Source organism: Meriones unguiculatus, chromosome 17 (genome assembly GCF_030254825.1).
Source record: "Meriones unguiculatus strain TT.TT164.6M chromosome 17, Bangor_MerUng_6.1, whole genome shotgun sequence".
Taxonomy (NCBI): Eukaryota; Metazoa; Chordata; class Mammalia; order Rodentia; family Muridae; genus Meriones; species Meriones unguiculatus.
This window is the reverse complement of record NC_083364.1, coordinates 37,283,082-37,303,914: the sequence shown is the minus strand read 5'-3', so window position 1 is coordinate 37,303,914 and position 20,833 is coordinate 37,283,082. Positions and strand designations below refer to the sequence as shown.

The 20,833-nt window shown below is 48.5% G+C and overlaps 1 protein-coding gene across 2 annotated transcripts in view; it reads right to left on the bottom strand.

Moving 5' to 3' along the window:
- Positions 1–20,833, bottom strand: part of Heg1 (heart development protein with EGF like domains 1) — a 78,069-nt gene that overhangs the window by 11,011 nt on the left and 46,225 nt on the right. For both annotated transcript variants that reach the window (XM_021640267.2, XM_060370280.1), the window contains exons 11-15: positions 19,272–19,330; positions 18,860–19,020; positions 15,127–15,261; positions 7,517–7,559; positions 7,106–7,143 (exon numbers count right to left, since the gene is read on the bottom strand). In XM_021640267.2, coding sequence (XP_021495942.1) covers positions 7,106–7,143; positions 7,517–7,559; positions 15,127–15,261; positions 18,860–19,020; positions 19,272–19,330 — 436 coding nt within the window. The remainder of the gene's footprint in view (positions 1–7,105; positions 7,144–7,516; positions 7,560–15,126; positions 15,262–18,859; positions 19,021–19,271; positions 19,331–20,833) is intronic.

Here is a 20,833-nt window from a genome sequence, read left to right as displayed (position 1 = left end):
TAAGTAATAAATAAGTCTTAAAACAAAACAACAGATGCTTAGTGCAGTTTTAGGGTCTTACTTGGTAAAACAAAACTGAGACAGGTTAAACTCTTCAATTTCAGAAGACATATATTACCGGTCTGCTAAGTACAGGGTCTAGGTCATTGCATAAACCATGCCAGAGACCCAGGAAGCTACTTATATATTGACTTAATTACCAGAAATTAGCACTGATAGAGGCATATCATATAAAATAATGCTAAAAGATCTAATTAAATGTGTTTTATACTTGTATATTTGTAGCAAAATTATAATAAATCATATTAAAATTTCCATTTTTTCTTGTGGGAAATATGATTAAAATTAGTTTATCAAGTTGCAAGACAGAGTATGAAAGGCCAATAACTAGGGTTTTTGTTTGTTTGTTTGCTTTCCCCAAAGAAAGGGTTTCCCTGTGTAACCCTGGCTGTCCTGAAACTCTATCTGTAGACCAGGCTGGCCTCGAAATCAAAAAGATCTACCTGCCTCTGCCTCCTAAGTGCTAGGATTAAAGGTGTGCTCCACCACTACCTTTTTTGCTTTTTTTTTCCTGCTATGTTTATTTCAAATTAATATCACAGATCAAGCCCACAGCTAAACAACACATCTGCCTGAGGTTTGCATAGCAATTCACAATATATTTTTATTCCTTTTTCCCTTAATTATGGTTCTGAAGCCTTTTGACACTCTCTCCTTTTTTTTGCTTTTTTAGTTGAGACAGGTACTCACTCTTCAGGAGTGTAGAACTCACTATGTAGCCCAGGCTGGCCTCAAAGTTGAAATAATCCTCCTGTTCCAGCCTGGGGTTACAGTCACGTGCTACCATGCCTAGCTTTTTCTGTTCTTAAAAACCAAAGTCTAAACTAGGCATAGTGGTGCGCACTTTTAATCCCAGGACTCGGGAGACAGAGGTAGGCGGACCTTTGTAAGTTCTAGGCCAGCCTGGTCTACACAGCCAGGATAGCAAGACAACATAGACCCTGTCTCAAAAAACAAAAACAACAGAAACAGTTTAACTCTTACTTATCCTACACATCAAGCTACTTTTTCTGACTTTCAGCAAAACAATCGAATAGCTGTTATGAGAGTGATCCTTGCAAGTGGCTGCGGGTTACAGCACATTCCTCTTTGAAGTAAACAGTTTTGTCTGAAAAATAACATACTTGGCAGGAAGGGACTGGATAGCATCATGTTAAGTAAAATAATCCAGGCTCAGGAATATAAACATTGCCTGCTTTCTCTCATATGAGAAACCTAAATTAAAAAAAACACGTTACACACACATACACACACACACACACACACACACAAGCACACGAGAGACACGAAAGCAGAAGGCAGACAACGAGGAGGGAGAAATAACTCTGGCTATATAGCCTAGGATGACCTGGCACTCACCACGTAGCCCAGGCTGGCCCGATCTCAAGATCCTTCCAGCTTCCACCTTCCAAGTACTAGAATTACAGGCCTGTGCCACCAGACCTGGCTGGATGGCTTTTTAAAAAAAACAAAATAAAGCCTTACTTGTTCCCCCAACTTTCCCTCTAGGGATCACCTATCACACACTGCCTTTTCGTTTTCTTTTGATGACATCTGCCGTCGACCCGTTGTTAAAACGCAACGATCCTGTTTGTAAGGGTCCGCCTGCCTGGATGTCATAGGAATGTAAATACTTCCCAGTGAGTATGCGACAACAGCATGAGATCTGCTGTAAAATGGATGGAGCAAGGAAATACGCTAAGTGAGGTAACCCAGACTCAGAGATCTGGCGCCCAGCCTGTAATGTTTATATGTGGGTACATGAGCGGGGGTGAGCATGAGTAATAAAACTGAAAGAGAGACCATGGGAGGCAGGGGACAAAAAGGGGCGGAAGGGGGAAAGCAGAAGAATACATGTGACACGAGGAAAGGGGGAAAGGCTCTAGGGGTGGGGTGGGAAGGTCTTGAGGGGCATACAGGGTAAAGAGAATTAACATAAAAGGATCCTGTCTGAGAGAATGTCAAGATGAAGCCTGGAAGTGTGTACGCCAAGGAGAAACTCTGAAAAAAGAGAAGCAATAACAGAAAGAAGCAGGGTGGAGAGATCTCACGTGCCCTTTACCATCTCTATCAAGGACAATGTCACACAGAATCATTAAAGCTCATTTTTGGGGCATCGGCGCCGACCTCTGCTTCCTGTGCCTCAAGAGCTTCATGGGGTCTTCCCTCTCCAGTGCCAACTGTCACGTCTACTTCTAGCTCTGCAGGCGCTGGGAGTGTTCCACCGGGATACGGACGGGGACACCATCTCTGTCTGTCCTGGGCTTTCTAGTCTGAGGAGATGCTGCAGAATGAAGCCAGGGTCCCTCCTTCCACAGGAACACGTGTGCAGAGTGCAGCCCTCCCGCCACCTCTCGGGCCGAGGCTGCGCTCTTTGCCTGCATTTCCCACCAAAACAACAACTCTGGGCCTCCGCCTTCCTCAGGAGCCCTCAGCTTCGCTTACATGGTTACTCGGAAGAAGCCGGCCATCTGCATAGCCCACCCTGTCTGGGAAGTGTTTACTCCCTCCGTGTGCGGTGGGGATGCTCGCTCATGTTGACATCCTTGGCCACAGCCAATGAGAAATGAGTATGTGACCCAAACTCAGGCGGGAAGCAGAGGGAGCGTTCTCCTTCAAGATGGCCGAACCACAGTATTTCACGCTGGGTGAGGGCTCTGTTTCCCCACCGCGTGGTCTGGGAAGAGCAGAAAGCCTGTGCACAGCCTCTCGGAGCAAAAGCAGAGAGGAGGCAGGGTCATGCTTGGATGGGTTCTGGAAGTTCTGACCTCAGCTGCCAAGGCGCCCACTCCAGGGATTCTTGCCACGCCTGACATGTCCTTCCAGTAAGCTCTGCAGAGCTCACCCGCTTCTTACGTCAGTTTAATCGACGAACATACCGTCTTTCTTTAAAACTGCTCAACAGAGCATTCTAGGTAGCCTTACCGGTTTTCTTTTAAAATTCATTTAGTGCTTAAGCGCCTATGGCCCATGTTGCCTTTGAAGCTTTCCCATCTCTGAGCAAGGCCATCCTCTCCTTCCTCTGAAGTCTCCCTTCCTCAGGTCTCTAGGCTATGCGGGAATCGACCCTGTGCCCTCCATTAAGACAGTTGACTTTGTGACTTTTCCACTCTCTGCTGGGGGTTCTGTCTCTTCCATCTCACCAGGGCTGTGGGGATATCCAGCACAGAAGAGTGCTCTCCTCCGGCCAGCCCTGCTCTCCTCCCATCCCGATGGGAAGGGAAGCCAGCTGAGGCCAGTGGAATGCCTGCTTGCACTGACATCTGGGAGACTCGGGGCTCCTCCTCCTAAGTGGTTTGTTTCTGTCACAGAGAAGAGGGTCTTCCCTCTCTGGTTTGAATCTCCGTGTAGCCCCATGGATGACAGACAGGAAAGTGGGTGGGTCAAGACAGCGGGAGTTTCGTTAAATGGAATGCTTTAGATGGTGGGAAGAGACTGTAAACAGAAAAGACAGCTCTAAAAGTCACCCAGAAGGGGTTAAGGATGAAAATGCGCCCACAAGAGCTAGAGCCTTTGAAGGAAAGGGCACATGGAAAGGGTATGAAAGACGGATGGACAAGAAGGTAGGAAGAAACTGATCCGGAAGAACAGTGTGAGTTCTACCGTTGAGGCGACAGTGACTATAAATCAAGAGAAATGGCTTAGAGGATGAGCCCATAAAAAAGCGTCATAAAAGGTCACCAGAGGGAAGCACTCAAGTAAATGATAGTGTAAAACAGTATGGCACTGTCCAAAGGGACACAGCGAGAGTACAGAAACAAACACCGCACCGCTAACCAGGCTACAGAGCTGGAGACACGGCTCAGCCCCGGCTGCTCTTCCCGGCGGCCTGGGTTTGGTTCCTGGCTCCCTCGCGGCAGCTCACAACCTCTGTGACTCCAGTTCCAGAGGACCCAGTGCCCTCCTCCAGCCTCCGAGGACACCGGTCACGCGTACGGTGCAGATATGATGTACACGCACGTAAAATGCTCATTTACAGAAAATAAAACCTTAATTTTAAAAGTTAAAAATAGTATATCCAGGGAGGCCCGATTCCTTGAAAGAGAGACACACATCCACACGGATGACATCTGTGCTCTCTAAGCTGTAGGATGCGTGCAGAGCACACGCACGTGGCTGAGTTTGGAAAATCTCCAGATTCTGATTCCATCGGTGTGGAGGGAGGAGGTCTGAAACTCTGTCAGGTTAGGTGCCTGGTAACCGGAGCTGCCGGTCCTCACGCAGCCAGTGTGAGGCAGGTGAGTGACGGGTGTCGGGCAGTGCACACGCCCTTTCTTTACCTTACACCTCTGCTCTAACTGACTTGGGGTTTGAAAAGGGAGATCAATGATTTTACATCGTTCTCTGCTATGGCGATGTAAACTTAATTTTAAAAACAGAAAAAAGTGTCTGGCATGGTAGTGCAGACCTGTAATTCCAGCTCTTGGAAGGCTGAGGAAGGAGGATTGTGAAGCCATCTGAGGTTACAAAATAAGTTTCAGGCTAGTATGGGAGATATGTTAGATCCTAATTCAACAAACACACACATACACATATACATACACACATATATACACAGACACAAATACACATGTACACACATACATATGTACACATACCTACATACACACACATACACATGCACACATACAAACACACATTAACAAGATGGGAAAAGGGTGAAGCAATTCAAAGGGGAGACTACCCACCTGCACAGGGGAATCAACACACAATGCAGGCAACAAAGGAAATGTGGAAGCCTAAGAGAACAGCAGAGGTCTAGGGACAGGTCGGGTCACACAGTTAGGAAAGAATTCTGGACAAGGGGGACGGAAGACACAGCTGTTAGAACACGGGGTATAAACAAGGACAGATGTTCCATGGGAAGAAGAGAAATCAGCCAGTTGGCGTCCTGAGCCCTGGGTGTGGGTGGCCTGCATGTCCTTGGAGAGCAAAGCCTCGGGAAAGAGGAATCCTACCCCTCTGAAGGATATTTTCTACAAGACGCAAGGAGTGGAACCTGAGCAGAATGAGAAAGCTAGCAGCAAGAACCTTTAAAAAGGCAGGACACAGATGATCCCTCTGCCTAGAAGATCCTGGAACTGGAAGACTGCCAGGACTGCAGGACTGAGAGAATTCCAAGGTCACGCAGTAGCTGGAAAAAGCTGGCTGAGACCTCACTGGGCTTGACAACAAGCCAGTGAGGAATCGAGTGTCGAGGAATCTATCCAGAGACATTTCCTGCCTACAGAAAATCTAGCCTGATAGGGTGGGCATGTAGAGCACACTTGTTAACCCCAGAACTCAAGAGGTGGAGGCAGGAAGGATGGCTGAGGAAGGAGTTTGAGGCTAGCCTGGGCTACATAAGAGTAAGCTCACATTTCCAAACTAATGAAGAAAACAAAGATCAGGTTGAGTGACGGCTCCTGTATAAACACTGAATGGTGACCCACAGCCTCCTCGGGTGTTTTCATCAACAGTGGGGAGCTACTCAGGTGTCCCCCGACTCTATAACCAACCAACAGGGCTGGGCCCACACTGCAAATAAGGAGCCAGGTAGTAAGTGCCTCTCAGCATGGGCTGCTGAAGCATGAACAGCAAACATCATTGTAAACGTTATCACAAGTCATAACATTTTTATCAGCTACCATAAAATGCTTTACAGAGGTCATTTGACAGAGACATCAGAGTCAGCACAGTTTAATATAAACTGTCAACAGCAGTCCAGGCAGGTGCCTGCCCTCTGCTGGACGTAATGATGGTCACTTGGATAAATGGAGAGAGAAAAGTGGTCTCAGGGACCTGAGAGAAATTCTGCTTATTTCTTAGACTCCACGAACAATGGGGTTGGCATGATTATTTGACCACGAGAGCATAGAGAATAAATGGACACAGGGTATGCATGTCCTAGATGGCTAGTAGCGATGGCCATTCATAGCAAGACAACCACCAATGGCACACAGCCCAGACACGAATGCATGCAAATACCACCACTGCATGCAGAAAGATAGCCATTCACTGGAACAGAAAGTAGAAAGATGTTGAACCCAGCACTCGGGAGGCGGAGGCAGAGGCAGAGGCCTCTCAGAGTTCCAGGCCAGCCTGGTCTATAAAGTGAGTTCCAGACCAGCCAGGGTTACAAAGAAAGACTTTGTCTCAAAAGAAAAAAAAAAAAAAGAAAGAAAAAACAAAGGTAGGGTAGGGGAGAAAGGCTGAGCTAAGCCTAATGGGTACACAGAAGACAAAAAAAGTGAGGCATACAAGCAACGGGGCAGAGCGCTTAGTGCACAGAGAATAAAATCACAGCTGCTTCCAACCTTAGACAGTTACCGTTCGCACGTTTACCTGCACAACAAGGGTCAAAGCTATCCTAAAACCATCCTGATGGCTACTGATTCATATACACAGATTGTTTCATAATTTTGAAGCTAATTTCTGTCTCAAAAGTATCTGCAGATATGAAAAATGCCAGCGCAAGCTGATCGAAGCTTGCCTCAAACTGCTCCTCAGAGCGGACTGCCTAGAGGAGGCCTCCCTGCTTGCCACACTGTCAGTACCCGTGGCCATGCTTTGACGGAGCTGCACGCTCCTTCAGGGAGTAAGGCTCTGTCGCACAGCGTGTGACTTCTGAGGCTGGTCCTCCTGCCCAGCTGTACTGCACCGGGAGTCTCCTGAAGCTACCTTGCTCTCTGCAGTCTTGGTGGCTTTCTCTAGTCATGTAAGTCTTCTGTGCTGTGATCACCGAGTGCCATCTGCCCAACAGTTGTTTTTCTCTCTCTCTCCCCACCCCCCTCTTTCATTTATACAGCATTCTGCCTGTGCAGCAGAACTGGGCACCAGATCTCATCATAGGTGGTTGTGAGCCACCATGTGGTTGCTGGGATTGAACTCAGGACCTTTGGAAGAAGAGCTAGTGTTCTCAACCTCTGAGCCTTCTCTCCAGCCCCCTGCTTCCTCTCTTTTTCTCACACACCTAGCGCAGGATTTAAGCACACGGTGGAGAGGAGAGGAGCTGATCAGCAGGCTGGGCCCCACCCAGTCACAATTCTCTATTTGGAATACTTACGATTTCCACAGTTGAGACCACCGAGGCCGAATGGGCAACTGTAAGTCAAGAGAGACAAAAGAGGGTTCAGCCTCAAATCTCAAAAGCTATAATGAGGCAATGTTTGTGAGAAACTTCTGTATTTAGGACAATTCTTTATTAGGATGGTCTGCCTTTTTCTCTTTTCTTTCTTTTCTTTCTCTCTCATTTGTCCAGAGACAGTGTGTCTTTGTGTAGCTTTGTCTGTCCTGGAACTCACTCTGTGGAGCAGGCCAGCCTCCAACTCAGAGATCTGCCTCCCTCTTCCTCCCGGGTGCTGGGATCAAAGGTGTGTGCCACCACCATTCCACCTGGATGGTCTGTCTTTTAGGGCAGCGTTTCGAAAAAAACATTTGTAACCGCTTCATCGGAAAAAGGGAATGGGAAGCCTACCTCATACAGGTTTCATTTTCAAGCCGATATCCATCTTCACACGCTGAGAGAGAGAAGGAAAATCCATAAGGATCTACATGGCCACAACTTCCATCCAATCAGACAGCAGCTACCCAAAAACCCACAAGAATATTCTAGAAGCAGAAAAACTCAAGTCTCCCTTCGTAATTATTGTCCAGTAGGTACAATTCTTTTAGGAAGTGCCCCAGAGAGGAAGACCGTCACACATGGAAGAGCCTTCCATTATAACAAAGGCAAATCTTTACCCACTGTGACACCCTCACTGTGACCTGGCTCCCTTGGCTCTCTTCCATGAGGAAGTAGAAGCGTTGTGGGTAACACCCTCTGGAACCCAGTCCTGGCCGATGCCCAGGTTTTCATAAGTGAATATTTACCCCATAATCTATGCCAGGGATTCTAGGCATATCTAGTTGTGTCCCATTTTCACCTTGCCAAGAGCACAGCTTTGAACCCTTCGGTGGTGAAGCTTGGTGCTCACTGTTCAACAAGACAGGCTAAGGCCCGCCTCTCCTCAAGCTTGTCTGAGCGCAGGGTACTTTTGATAGTTCAACAACTCAACCAAATACCAGGAATGGTAATGCATAGATGGATGGAAGCAGAAAATGAAAAGTGTGCCCCTTCTCCCTGTACACAAATTCCTTGTGGCAAGGAATGATAAAAATTTGATTCACAATTAATGCCTGATACGCAACTGCATAAGATCAGACCGAGAGGGAGAGAGAGACAGAGAGAGAGACAGACACACACACACACACACAGAGAGAGAGAGAGAGAGAGAGAGAGAGAGAGAGAGAGAGAAGCACAGAATGTAGACCTGACAACAGGGCAGGTGGGAGAGACACGGGGACAGCGGAGAGTAGCAAGGGTGAGCACAGGCTGGAGACGGGACGCCCTGCAGGGTGGGAGGGACAGGGCAGCCTGGGCTGGTGTTAATGTCCCACAGACTTCCTGTGTTCACATGAATCTGTGCATAACTGTATTATCTGCTGTAGATGCTTAATGTTTTTCTTCTTTTAAGTTTTTAAAAATTTCCTTTCTACATGCCGTTCAGTGTTACTTGTTTTTTTTTTCTTAATATGTTATTTATTACGTATACAGTGTTCTGCCTGCATGTACGCCTGCATGCCAGTAGAGGGCACCAGATCTCATTATAGATGGTTGTGAGCCACCATGTGGGTGTTGGGAATTGAACTCTACTTGATGGGCACCTGGACTGTTTATCTTTTTGTTTTGTTTTTGTTTTTCCAAGTCAGGCTCTTTCTGTGTAGCCCTGGCTATCCTGGAACTCTCTGTAGGCCAGGCTGCCGACTGTTTTTATCTTAAGCAGCAGTCACAAGAAATCCCTATGGCACCTACTGCAGGATGCCATGGACCACACCGCCACAATACCACAGTAACCTTGGTGAGCATGTCCAGAGAAACGCCTTGTGGGCCTCCATGCCTGGAGCACACTAGTGTGCTTTCTTTGCCTTATGGGACCTGACTCTTTTCGAAGCCACGATCTTTCTGGTTCTTCGTTAGGATCTGATCTTAGACTTCGACTGTATGGCAAATACATCATTTAGCTTTCTTCGTGGTCACTTTCCTTCAAGCCTCAGCAGAGTAGCCAGTTTTCCCTTCAGCCTGACTCATCTTTTAATTATGGACATTTGCTGGCTTGGCACTCATAATTCTCTTGCTTGGGAGTCCCAAGGCTGAGGTCACAGCCAGGTAACCTATGCCCATTACCCTCTTTAATGCCATATCTAACCAGACAAATTGGTGATGTTTTTAATAATAACAATTTAGCAAGGTGCAGTGGTACACACTTTTAATCCCAGCCTTCCCGAGGCAGAGGCAGGCAGGTCTTTGTGAGTTTGTGGGCGGCCTGGTCTACAGAGTGAGACTCGAAAAGAAAATCACGTTACTGGAATGAGCTTACAAACACAAATATCACTCAGCTACCCACTGAAACACACACTCGACCTGATCCAGGGTCTAGACATTTTCGTAAACTTCTATTACAGTTAGATTGACTATGCGGAAGCCACAAGCAGGGTTTTACACTTTAACTATTGGTTACATTTTTATGCATTTACCCACCACAAAAAAAACCCAAAAAGCATGATACAGCTGAAACTATAAAAATAACATAGTCTCTTTGGTGTCCTTTGGCCTTTATTCTGCCCTCCTCATTATCTGCTATTATTCTTATTTGGTCTCCTTTCTAAATGTTATACTACCCCCCCAACACTGTTTGTGTGTATACATATATACATTGTAGGCCAGGATCTGCGTGTCAGAGAGAACATGTGGTTTTGTTCTGGCTTTTTCCTTTCTGGATTTGGGTGACCCTGCTTAACAGTACACTTTCTAATTCCACATATTTCCTGCAAATCTCATGATCTCGTTTTTCTTTACCGCTGAATAATATTCTATCTCATTTTATATATTGACCCGTTTTTTATTACCTGTTTACCTGCTGACAGACATCTAGGCTGGTTTCGGTTCCTTGCTATCATAAATGGAGTGGCAATAAATATGGGTGTGTAAGTATCAGGATGCTAGGGCATGGGGTTCTCTGGGTAGATGCCAGGAGTGAGACAGCTGACTTGCACAGTTCTATTTTTAACCTTTTCAGTGACTTCTCAACTGATTTCCATACTGTGTATTGATTTCACCATCACCAGCAGTGAATGGGGATAGAGGGGGCGAGGGGGGGGTCTCTTTCTTTCCTACATCCTCTCTAACATCTGTTGTCAGATTTGTTGATGAGAGCCATTCCGACTGGGGTGAGGTGCTATCTCAAAGCCGTTTTCATTTGCATTTCCCTGATGGCTAGGGATGCTGAGCACTTTTAAAAATAGCTACTGTCATTTGTGCTTCTTCTTTTGAAATTCATTTCATTCTCCCTGCCCAGTCAGTACCTTTTCAAATTTGTGATTTATTTTACTTTGCATGTGTGTGTGTGTCACGGAGCACAAGCGGAGGTCAGATAATAACTCTCAGAAGTCATTTCTCTTCTGTCATCTTATGGTATGTGGGAATTGAACTCAGGTCATCAGGCCCATGCCTCTTCCCACCGAGCCATCCTGTTGGTCCCCTCTTAATACTTAAAAAATCTTGTTTCTTTCTATGAATGTTCTCCCCCCCACACTCTGGTTTTTCAAGACAGGGTTTCTCTGTGTAGCCCTGGCTGGCCTGAAACTCACTCTGTAAACCAGGCTGGCCTGGAACTCAAGAGAGATCCACCTGCCTCTGCCTCCTGGGATTAAAGGTGTGTGCCACCACCACCCAGATCATTATGTGAATTTTCAATAGGTGTTTTAAATCGTTTTTTCAACAAGATAGAGCAGAATCATGTCCTAGTTTGAGAAGAGATGACATTCTGAGTTCTCCGCTGGCCTTCGAGAGCAGGCAGGCCCTCCTCTACAGAACAAGCAGAGTGCTCCCGCCTTTTCCTGAGCAGAAACCTGTGTGCCCCCCCACACTCATGCCCTCCTCCCACCCCGTGCCTCTGTGTCATGCTACCGTGGGGCTGTGGGACTGAGGGAAGCCCCTGAGGGAAGATTCCTGCCTCCCACTGCAAGAGCGCTCTCCGGGGACTGTCCACCTGTCTCAGCACCGAGGTAGGCTGATGTCACCGTCCTATTCTATTTGGAACATCTCTTCCTGAAATCGTTTTTATACCCATCTACCCTCAGGTGCCGAGCGGGAGCTCTCCACTCCCAGCTGTTACCCAGCCATGTACAAAGTCCATCTGTTGCCCTGCCTATGGGTTCCAGCTGGTGGCTTGGGCTACTTTCATTTAGTATTGAAAGTATCCCAACTCCCTGACGTAATGACAGTTCTCTAATCAAAAGGACACGAGCTGGTGAGGTAACCCAGTGGGTAAAGGCCCTTGCCGCCAAGCCTAATGACCTGAATTCGGGCTTCAGGACCTACATGGTGGAAAGAGAAGCCACTTCCCACCAACAGGCGTATAACCTCACAGAACAGAAGACAAACGAACAGAGAAAGACATGCAAAGTATTTTTTTAAAGGGTGTATCTATCTTTTATCAAAGACTGAGTGTTCCCGTGTGCCTGGTGTTGCTCTTGGGTCTCTCAGGGAGAACCTTGCCAGTAAAGGCACTCTGAGTTCCTCATCCCAGAGGAACTCTGACTCCCAGAGCACGAGAGATGGAAACCATGTGGCGAGAATTTGCATATATGACCTCACTGGCCTTCTCCTACTGCTAAGGAAAAACAGAAAGAAAAGTCAAGCTTAAAGTACATGGTGGAGTCTTGATAACTCCTTTGCAGGAAGGACACGGAGTAAAGAAACACTGATCATCCCAAGACGTAGCTACTGTCCTATGGTCACTTCATTAGACACTTGAACTTCATCCTACAGTTCTGGCTCTGAAGGCACTTGCTGTCTGACAAGCTGAAGGCTCAGAATCTGGGCTGCAGAGGTCGCTCCGTGATTGAGAGCACGTACTGATGCCAGGAGACAGGAATTTGGCTCCCAACCACCTGTAACTCCCACTTGAAAGGATGTGGTGCCCTCTCCTGGACTTTTAAGGTACTTGCACACATGTAATCCACACAGAGACACACAAACACATAAAATTAAAATGAAAGATTGACAGATGTGATGGTGCATGCCTTTAATCCCAGCACTAAGAGGGCAGAGGCAGGCAGATCTCTCTTCAAGGCCAACCAGGGCCACACAGTGTAAAACCCCATCTTAAAAAAACAACACACTGTCTGTGGTGGCACACACCTGTAACCCCAGCACTCTGAGAGGTAGAGGCAGGTGCATCTCTGTGAGTTTAAGGCCGGCCTTGTCTACAAAGCGAGTCCAGGACTGCCAAGGCTGTACAGAGAAACCCTGCCTCAAACAAATAATCAAATAAACAAAAACAAAAAACCAGTCCTCCCTTCCCCCCAAAAAAACCCATTACCAGTGCTAATCTCAGTCTAGTCAGAGAGTCAAAAAAGGTTGCTAGATGGAAGGGAGCTAAGAAATACAGAAGGGCACGTACTTTATTTTAGATCTGTCTGGCCAGCGCGAATGGCCAGAAGGTGTCACTGCTAAGCCATCTGATAGGGTTAGCGTCCATAAACCTCTAGAACCTGTTCATCAGAGGCCTGGTGGCCATGACCACTGCTGAGCAAGGGCCTCGTGGGGCCTCGGGAACAAGCCCCAAGGCTAGCCAGGGTCTCTCCTGCTGCTCTCGGTCATTACCTGACAAACAGAAGGCTGATGGTAACCTGAAAGGCATCGTGGTGACCTAGGCCTGCCATCCTTTGGGAAGCTGGGACGGGAGGAGCATGAGCTTGAGGCTAGGCTTTACACTGAACTCCAGGTGAGCTCGGGCTACAAAGTGAGAGCATTTCTCACCTTTCTCCTCAGGTCATCTCAAAGTCAACCAAATCTCTATGTAAACAGAGGAGTGAGATATGCAGTGTTTTGTTTTCAAAATTTCTGCAACTCGAGCTAAGTTTTTTTATATGGTATGCATACATGCCTCTTACTGTCTCACACAAGGTATCACTATATTGTCTTTGCCATACTTCCAAAGCTACATATAAAATCAAAGAAGAGGTCCTTTTTATAAAGGAGTGGTTCCCAACCTGTGAGTCACGACCCCTTGGGAATCAAATGACCCTTTCATAGAGGTCAGCTAAGACCATCAGAAAAAAAAGACACTTACGTTATGATCCAAAACAGTAGCAAAATCAGTTATGAAGAAGCAACAAAAACACTTTATGGCTAGGGGTCACCACACCATGAGGAACAGCAATAAAGGGTTGCAGCCTCAGGAAGGTTGACAGCTGCTGTTATAGATGCTTCCCCAAGGCAACCTCTGGCCGTCCTATGACTAATGCTAAGACACAGGTTAGGGCACTGCTGACTTGGAAGTTAGAAAAAAGTGGCCCAAGCCAGTCAGGAGGGAGTGTGATAGGCAGGGCCAACCTTGAAGTACTGTTCTTGAGGCCAGCTTCTCCAGCCGCCCACTGCCCTGCTCATCTGTGTCACAGGCACCATAGCACACAGCACAACACAACACTCGGGACTTCAGTGCCTTCTCCTTCCCACATGCAGCTAAGCTTGAGCCCCCGTTTCTAAGAAGGGTGGGAAAGCAGGTGAGAAGGAACTAGGCCCATTATTTCTTGAGGCCAACCAACAGTCTGACACGGCTATGGGATGCCAGGGACCAATCAAGCCAGGCCTGATGCCCAACTTAGAAAGCTGGTGTTTTCCTAGACCTATCACAGGTCCATTGCAGAGTGGTGACAATGCCCGCCTCTAAAGAATTTCCTTTCTGGGCTGGAGAGATGGCTCAGAGGTTAAGAGCACTATCCGCTCTCCCAGAGGTCCTGAGTTCAATGCCCAGCAACCACATGGTGGCTCATAACCATCTATAATGAGATCTGGTGCTCTCTTCTGGCCTCCAGGCACACATGCAAGCAAAATATTGTATACATAATACATAAATAAATCTCAAAGAAATATCCCTATCTAAACCTAACACCATCAGAGGGGTTAAGGTTCGAGATGAAAGTGCTGCCCCCAAGTATATATTTATATACTTTTGGTGAAATGAGTCCTGTAAGCGGAAGCCCTGACCGAGGAGGCACATCACCTTGCCCTTGTATGTGGTTTTTTTTTTTTCATTTCGATCCCTGTACACCTGTCACCAGAAAGAGGCTGACTCGGAGGAAATCTGTGCCATCCGCGTCGTAACTGGAGACAGCGCTCTGTGAAAAAGTAGCCTGCCCACTGCTGGCCTTCCTGTTCACCACAGACTGGAGGAGTCCTTGAAGCCAGGGAACACAGGACTCTGGATCTGAATAGGATTCATTTTAGGGCAAACTTTCTGGACCACGCTCACGGAGGGCGGTCCTGGTCTCAAACGGAGCGAACTCCAGCTTCTTCTAGAGAGCGGGCAGGATTCGGTTTCTATTCTCCATCATACCAAGCAATCTTTAAAAGGATAACTCGTCAAACTATCGACAACCTAGATAAATGCGAGACCAAGTGCCCACGGGTTACAAAGCACGGCTCAAGACAGGGCTTTCTGTCATCCTCGGGGTGTCTAGCGAGGGTCACCACACCCGTTTCAAAGGAGAGGAGCCAAGGCTCAGAGAAACGAAGTCATCTGCTCAAGATGACACCTGAAAGGTGAGGCGGAACGTGGCTCTGACACCTGTGTCCTGGGCATCAGTGAGAACACTGGCTACCGAGCCACAGTGGCCCCTGAAAGTGCCAGGCCCAGCTCCGTGCCTGTATTTCCACCTTGAATGATTAGCAGGCATCAGACAGATCTCTGGGGATAAAAACATTTCTTCTAGCTCCCTCTATCTGGAAGAGGGAGGAAGGGGACCCCTGTGGCAGCTTCCGCTTTCTTTCCCTGTGGATGGGACTTTGGGTAGACCAGCACACGCCAGGAGATACATGCGAGGGAACACTGTATTCATCCCTGCTGTGAGCCAAATAGCAAGAACCGGTGACCCCCAATGTAGAAGCGTTGCACCCAGAGCAGAGCCCACCGGCATGGCATGCCCTGCGCCTGCCTGTCTCAGGAAGGCATCTAGAACTGCAGGGGACCCTGTCGCTACCTCGGCAGGAGTGATCCATCTTGTTGAACTGAAAGTAGCCGGACTTGCACTGGCACAGTGCGACGCCATCCAGGTCGGTACAGATGGAGGTCTCCCTGTCGCATTCTGGACTCTTCCGCTTGCACAGGCTGCCCGCTGGGATGTGAAAACAAGACAGTGAGACCGAACCAAACCTCCCCTTCCCACCTGACAACGCATGAACTTGTTCTTTCAAGTGGCTCAGGAGAGTTTCCCAGAGTCTCCTCAGAGCCACATTCCTCTCACAGGCCCTGTCCAGCCTCTGCCAAGCCCTCTCTGGTCACAAGTGTTCCCTGTGGAGAAACCAACCTGAAGAGGGGAAGGGCACTTCCCAGCCTGCAAGCGCAGCCTCAGTGTACCTTCACGTTAAAGGCCTGCATGCAAGGGCAGGTAGGGGAGCTGGGACAAACCCAGAAAATGTGACCATCTTCTTACGGGGCGGATAGCTTGGACGGAAACCAACCAGTGCCGGCCAGACCAGTCTCAAGGGGAAGCGTGTCCGGACGCTCAGTGACCGAGGGGCCCGGGATCACTCCTTGTGGTAGGGCAGCTTGCTTTGCTGCCTTTTGGGGGTTTACTACAGGGTCAAGGTTTAAACGGTAATCTGAATCTCCAGGGCTGGCAGGAAGCTGTCTGTCTGTCGGTCTTCCCACTACAGTGGTGGGAAGGTTTGTTCAGCACTGGGTCTTCAGCACAGAGACTGGTAGGTGAGCATGGGGTAGGGTGAGGGGAGGTCCTCCTGGACCACCAGTCACCACACCATCACCAGGAGAAACAGAGGCTTCAAGGAAGGAGCCCAGTCTGAAGCTGTGTCCATGTGCATAGGGGCTTTATTCACCTCATGGCTGATGAAGAATCAGTTCATTAGTGTCAAAAAGTATCCACTGCTGGGCACATGGTCCTCTGTGAGGGTTTACACAGCAAACACAACGAGGGGAACATTTTTCACCACCCAAGACAGGCGAAGGTGCGAATGTAAACGGGTGCACAGAAAGAACAGAATTATGAGACCAACTTGATGGAGACTACACATGCCCAAGGCAGAGTTAAGACAGATGTGTGCCAGGCTGTTAAGACAGGCTGGTGGGGGCGAACAGCAGTCAGCAGGAGAAGAGGGCTGCGACGAGGTGGGAAGTAAATGCATTTCACAGTGAAGAGTGGGCGTCGGTCTCCCTTCTCTCTCAAAGAAAGGACCCCAAGCTCTTAAGATGGTTCCGGCTAACACTGCAAAACTAACCCTGGCCCAGGCAAGTTCTGGTGAGGGGAGCAGACGTCAGGCCTGATGGCCTGAGCGGTGCAGAATTCCCAGCATCCTCCCCTTTCCAGGGTCCTGAGAACCGAGGCCCGCAGACCTCCTGCCCCCAGTGGGGCGAGTCAGGACATGGTTTCAGTTCTCGGTGCTGAATTTCCTGCCTTTATCAGTGGCAGCTGACGTGTTAAGTCGGAGTTCCTTTGTTTGTTGTAGAAAGTTTGTATTTAAAGGGGGAACTTTAAACGGAAAAAAAAAAAAAAATCTCACCAGGCGAACTCTGCAGAGCTGGCACCAGGGAGGAACCCAGCCTCCACGGCCTCGCATCTGGCTCCTTTGAAGGCTTTGCCAGCCAACCAGACGTAGCAGAGAACAACACCTTCAGGACAAAGAGTCTCCCAGGCCATCCCAGCCTGGGAAGTGCCCTGCCTGGGGAGGTATTTTTCTGGAGACCAATGTTCAGTTTTCTTTCCACCCTGGCTACTGATCTGGGCTGCCGGCAAATATTCATCGCCACACCAAAGCAACCATTTCCTGCCCACCATGAGATTTCCGTTGAACAGGGAGGACAGATCTTGTCCCTGCAACGAGGAGCCGCTTTCCTCAGCCATCTTCAAGGAACATTTTTTTCAAAAAGCCACCCAACAGGACCAGGCAGAGTTTCAGCCAGGTCGATCGCTGGTGGTGTGAGTCTTCTGTGGTCACCATTCCCATGGCCTTTCCTGGGCATAACGTCCGTCAAAATAGACAGTGAGCACTCACGTGAGCCTAGGGTTGAGGCAATTGACGGGGGATTTCTGTGGTCTCTAACTAAACCTCAGGAGACCATGAGAACTGACGTGCTTTGATAGGAGAGAGGTGGACATGCTGTGAACTGAGGAGAGAAAACCCTCTTTGCCCGTGGCAATATCCAGAGCAGCCCATATGCCAGAAACCCAGATGTGTGGTACCTGCTGGTCTAGCTACCTTTCTAGCTCCAGAAAAAGTACCAAGAGACAGAGCTGGATCTCTTGGCAAAACCCAGAGAAGGTCTAGAGGAAAAACTGTGACACAAGCCTAGTTTGGGCTAACAGGCATGGCTGTCTTTAGGCTCAAGGGGTTGGAAGGGAGCAGCTGGAAGGCTGCACCGTGACGGGAGTCTTCCTATAAACCACACGGGGGCAGTCCAAGCAAGGCAGCTGGTTGAGCAGGCACTGATGCCAGGGACAGGCTCTGGCAAATCCATACAACCTAGCCAATCTGATCTGCAAAGCACAGATGCCTGGGCTGGCAGCAGAAAAATACCCTGGCTCTGTGCTGACCACACAAAGTGCAGTCCAGAAACGGTTAGCAAACTGAAGGGTACCTACCTCACTGGGAGAAAAACAAAAAAGACACATGGTACCCTTGAGTCCTCGGCAAGAGAAACAAAACCATAAAACCAGAGACCCTTCAAGTTTCCAGCATGAAACTAAAACAGGGCATGGAACTGTGAGATGAGAACCTCCAACTCTACTATGTTTGGTCCTTCCCCTTCCCCCCCCCCCCAGTTGCTAAGTAGCCAACCCCTTAGAGTCTACCTCAAAGTGGAAGGGTAAGTGCCAGCCCCAAGCTCTGCAGTGCACTTGCTCGTGCGAGGAAAGCTCCGGACCAGCAGTTACAGGATCCTGACCCACTGGGAATGTCCTAGACTATCCGGCGGATACGGCACCAAAACCAGATCCCTTCAATTTATGTCTAACATCTGGATGCCAGATGGGGAGGCTTAGCCTGAGGTCTCCTTCCTTTGCTAGCCCTCACCCAGTGGTGCAAAGAGCTAACCAGAGTCCACTTTGATCACTTATAATTCACCAAGAGGGACCAGCCCTCTCTGCCTAGAGGCGCTTCAGATTCCAGCAAGTTTTCCTCTCCCAGCTGTAAAACCATCTCCACAAGATGCAACTGTGCCTTCCAGACTTGTCCTTCATCACCTTCCTCTTTGGCCTTACCCCAACACAAGGGCAAGGGCCTCTGACAACACAAGAACCAAAGACGGGAGCCCCTCATCACTCTGGCACTCCTGGGAGCATCCTGCCTTGCACTCTTGATGGCTGTATGTTTTTATGATAGAAAACAAACAAGAGACAGGCCAATGTCTCTAGGGTCTTTGTTTCTACTTAGCAACCACTGTATGAAGGCTGTTGGACTGCTGACAAGTCTACACACTCTGTATGTCACTTTCTGTCTCCCCAGGAAACAGGAGTTGTATCTTTTTGTGCCATCAGCCCCTTTCACCCTGTGCTGTATAGAAGAAGCGGAAGGAGCCAGATGCCAAGGAGCAGACACTCTAAAGGCCCGTGTGCAGACCAAACTGTGTGCCTCTGAGTGTCGTGAAGGCCTGTGCTTACACATTCTCAAGACAGGCTCTGTGAAGGAGCCCGAGCCCCAAACGCCTCCCATTGCTAAGGCTGCCAAGGGCAGGCTTCTCCCAGAGGACTCCCTCCTTACCTCTGAAGATCCGTCTCTGAGACCCCAAGAGCTGGCACACTTCAGCAGAGGACCTGCAGGAGTTGACATATTTCTGGATCCCGTCAGCCAGGTCAAAGAGTGTCACATTGGAGGCCAAGGCAAAAGTGGTTTGCAGAGAGATGACCGCTGTACTGGGCTCTCTGTGGGTGAAGTCAGCAAGGCTTTAACTGACCGAAAATGACACATGGGTCCCGGGGCAGTTTGCAAAGTAAATGTTACTGCCGTTCTCCCGGTGAAGAACAGGTGAGCGCAAAGGTACGGTGGTGACCTTGGCATTGAGTTACCCAGTGTAAAACAGGGATTGGCCTTATTTTGATCACACATGGGAGAACAATCCTCCCCCCCCATTCCACAGACAGGTTCATAAGCAAAAGAAACTCCCATTTCCTACCTGGACACATGGACTGTAGAGCGGATGTAACCAGGCAGTGTTGAAAAACACACGTTTAACTGAAATGAAGAACAGGACTGTCAGACAAAATCCTTGAGCCAAGAAGCTGTTTCCTATTTCCAGGATCAAATGGGTAGTTTCTAGCCATCAAGTTATCAGCAGGCAGCTCTACCCAAAGCAGTGTGGCTTTTGTGTCCCTCCAGCTCCAGCCCTCCTGAATATCTTTCTGCTGTTTCCCAAGAACAAAGGCAGCAGGGCAGATAGGGGATACGTGGGGAAATGTGCTGAGCAGCACCCTTGGAAACAAAACATCTTCAAAGGAGAAGATCCCTTCGAAGACCCAGGGTTTCAAAAAAAAAAAAAACACAAAACCCAAGCAACATTTTTTTTTTGGCTCTGCATAATGAACAAACTCTCTGAAAAGGCTCAGCTCCTCTCAGCTCCCCAGGTCTGACGGGCCCCACAGGCATCTCCTCATCTGCAATGAGTTGACCTAACTCAACCACAGGTCCTCCTCAGAAAGACTCTCTGTGGGAAATTACATGACGAGGGTCAAGAGCTCTTTTGTTGGGAACAAATTAAGAGCTTCGTGCGCTGTGTTTGCCTTGTGCTCCAGAGAGAGCAGAAAGCCTCTCAGCACACAGCGTGTGTGCCTCCTCCTTAACAGCATGGCTGGAGGCGAGTTTATACCTGTCTGCAAAGTCCAGCGGCTCAGAGCCCTCTAACCAGGAAGATGGAGTCAAGCCTGTAATGTTACCAAATGGTTTGTGGGTCTGAACGTCACGTTATTTCAAGTTCTAGTAGCAATGATTATTATTGCTTTATTATTGACCTTTTACCCAGGTATGACCAGAATCCCATCTTGGGAAAGCCCGTTCCAGCGGCTTCCCTGATGGCACTTTAATTTTTCACTGTTAGTTGGGGTCAAGTGTGTTATGGCTCAGTGTAACATGAAGGACTGCGATTTGGCACGGTGCCCTCACAGCCTACACTACATTAGAAGAAAATATCTATCTACAGAATAACCAGCGGGAGAGGTGAATCTACTTTTGGCTAGAGAGGTCACGCCTCTACCCTTGCAAGTCAGTTTCTAAGATACTACTCAAGAGCTCTGCTTAACAATAACAATTTTGTTGAGCTGGGAGTCCTGGGTCATGCTAGGGTACCTGGCATAGCTCCTGTCAGTACCATATGATCAGTAGTGTGGACACTAGAGGGAACTCTGGGTTACACAACATCAGCTCAGCCTCTAGAGGGTTGAGGGACTGCAGTCAGCCAAACGGGTAGGCAACCGTGTCTCTGTGACAAAAGTCCAAATAAATGCTTCAGACATGGAGGCTCAGGTAAGCCCACGGTTGGCAGTCCTCCATTACGTCACACACTGTCACCAAGAGGAACCAAGGACGTCAGTAGCACCACAGGGACAGAACAACTAGAAGTTCCGCGTTTGGGACCTCCCCTCCCCACCTTCCCGACTCTGTCTCGTGCAGCTCTTCCCTTAGCTAATTTGAACTTAAAACCTTTCAGTGCAAAGAACCGTATCTGTGAAGCTAATGGCCTCC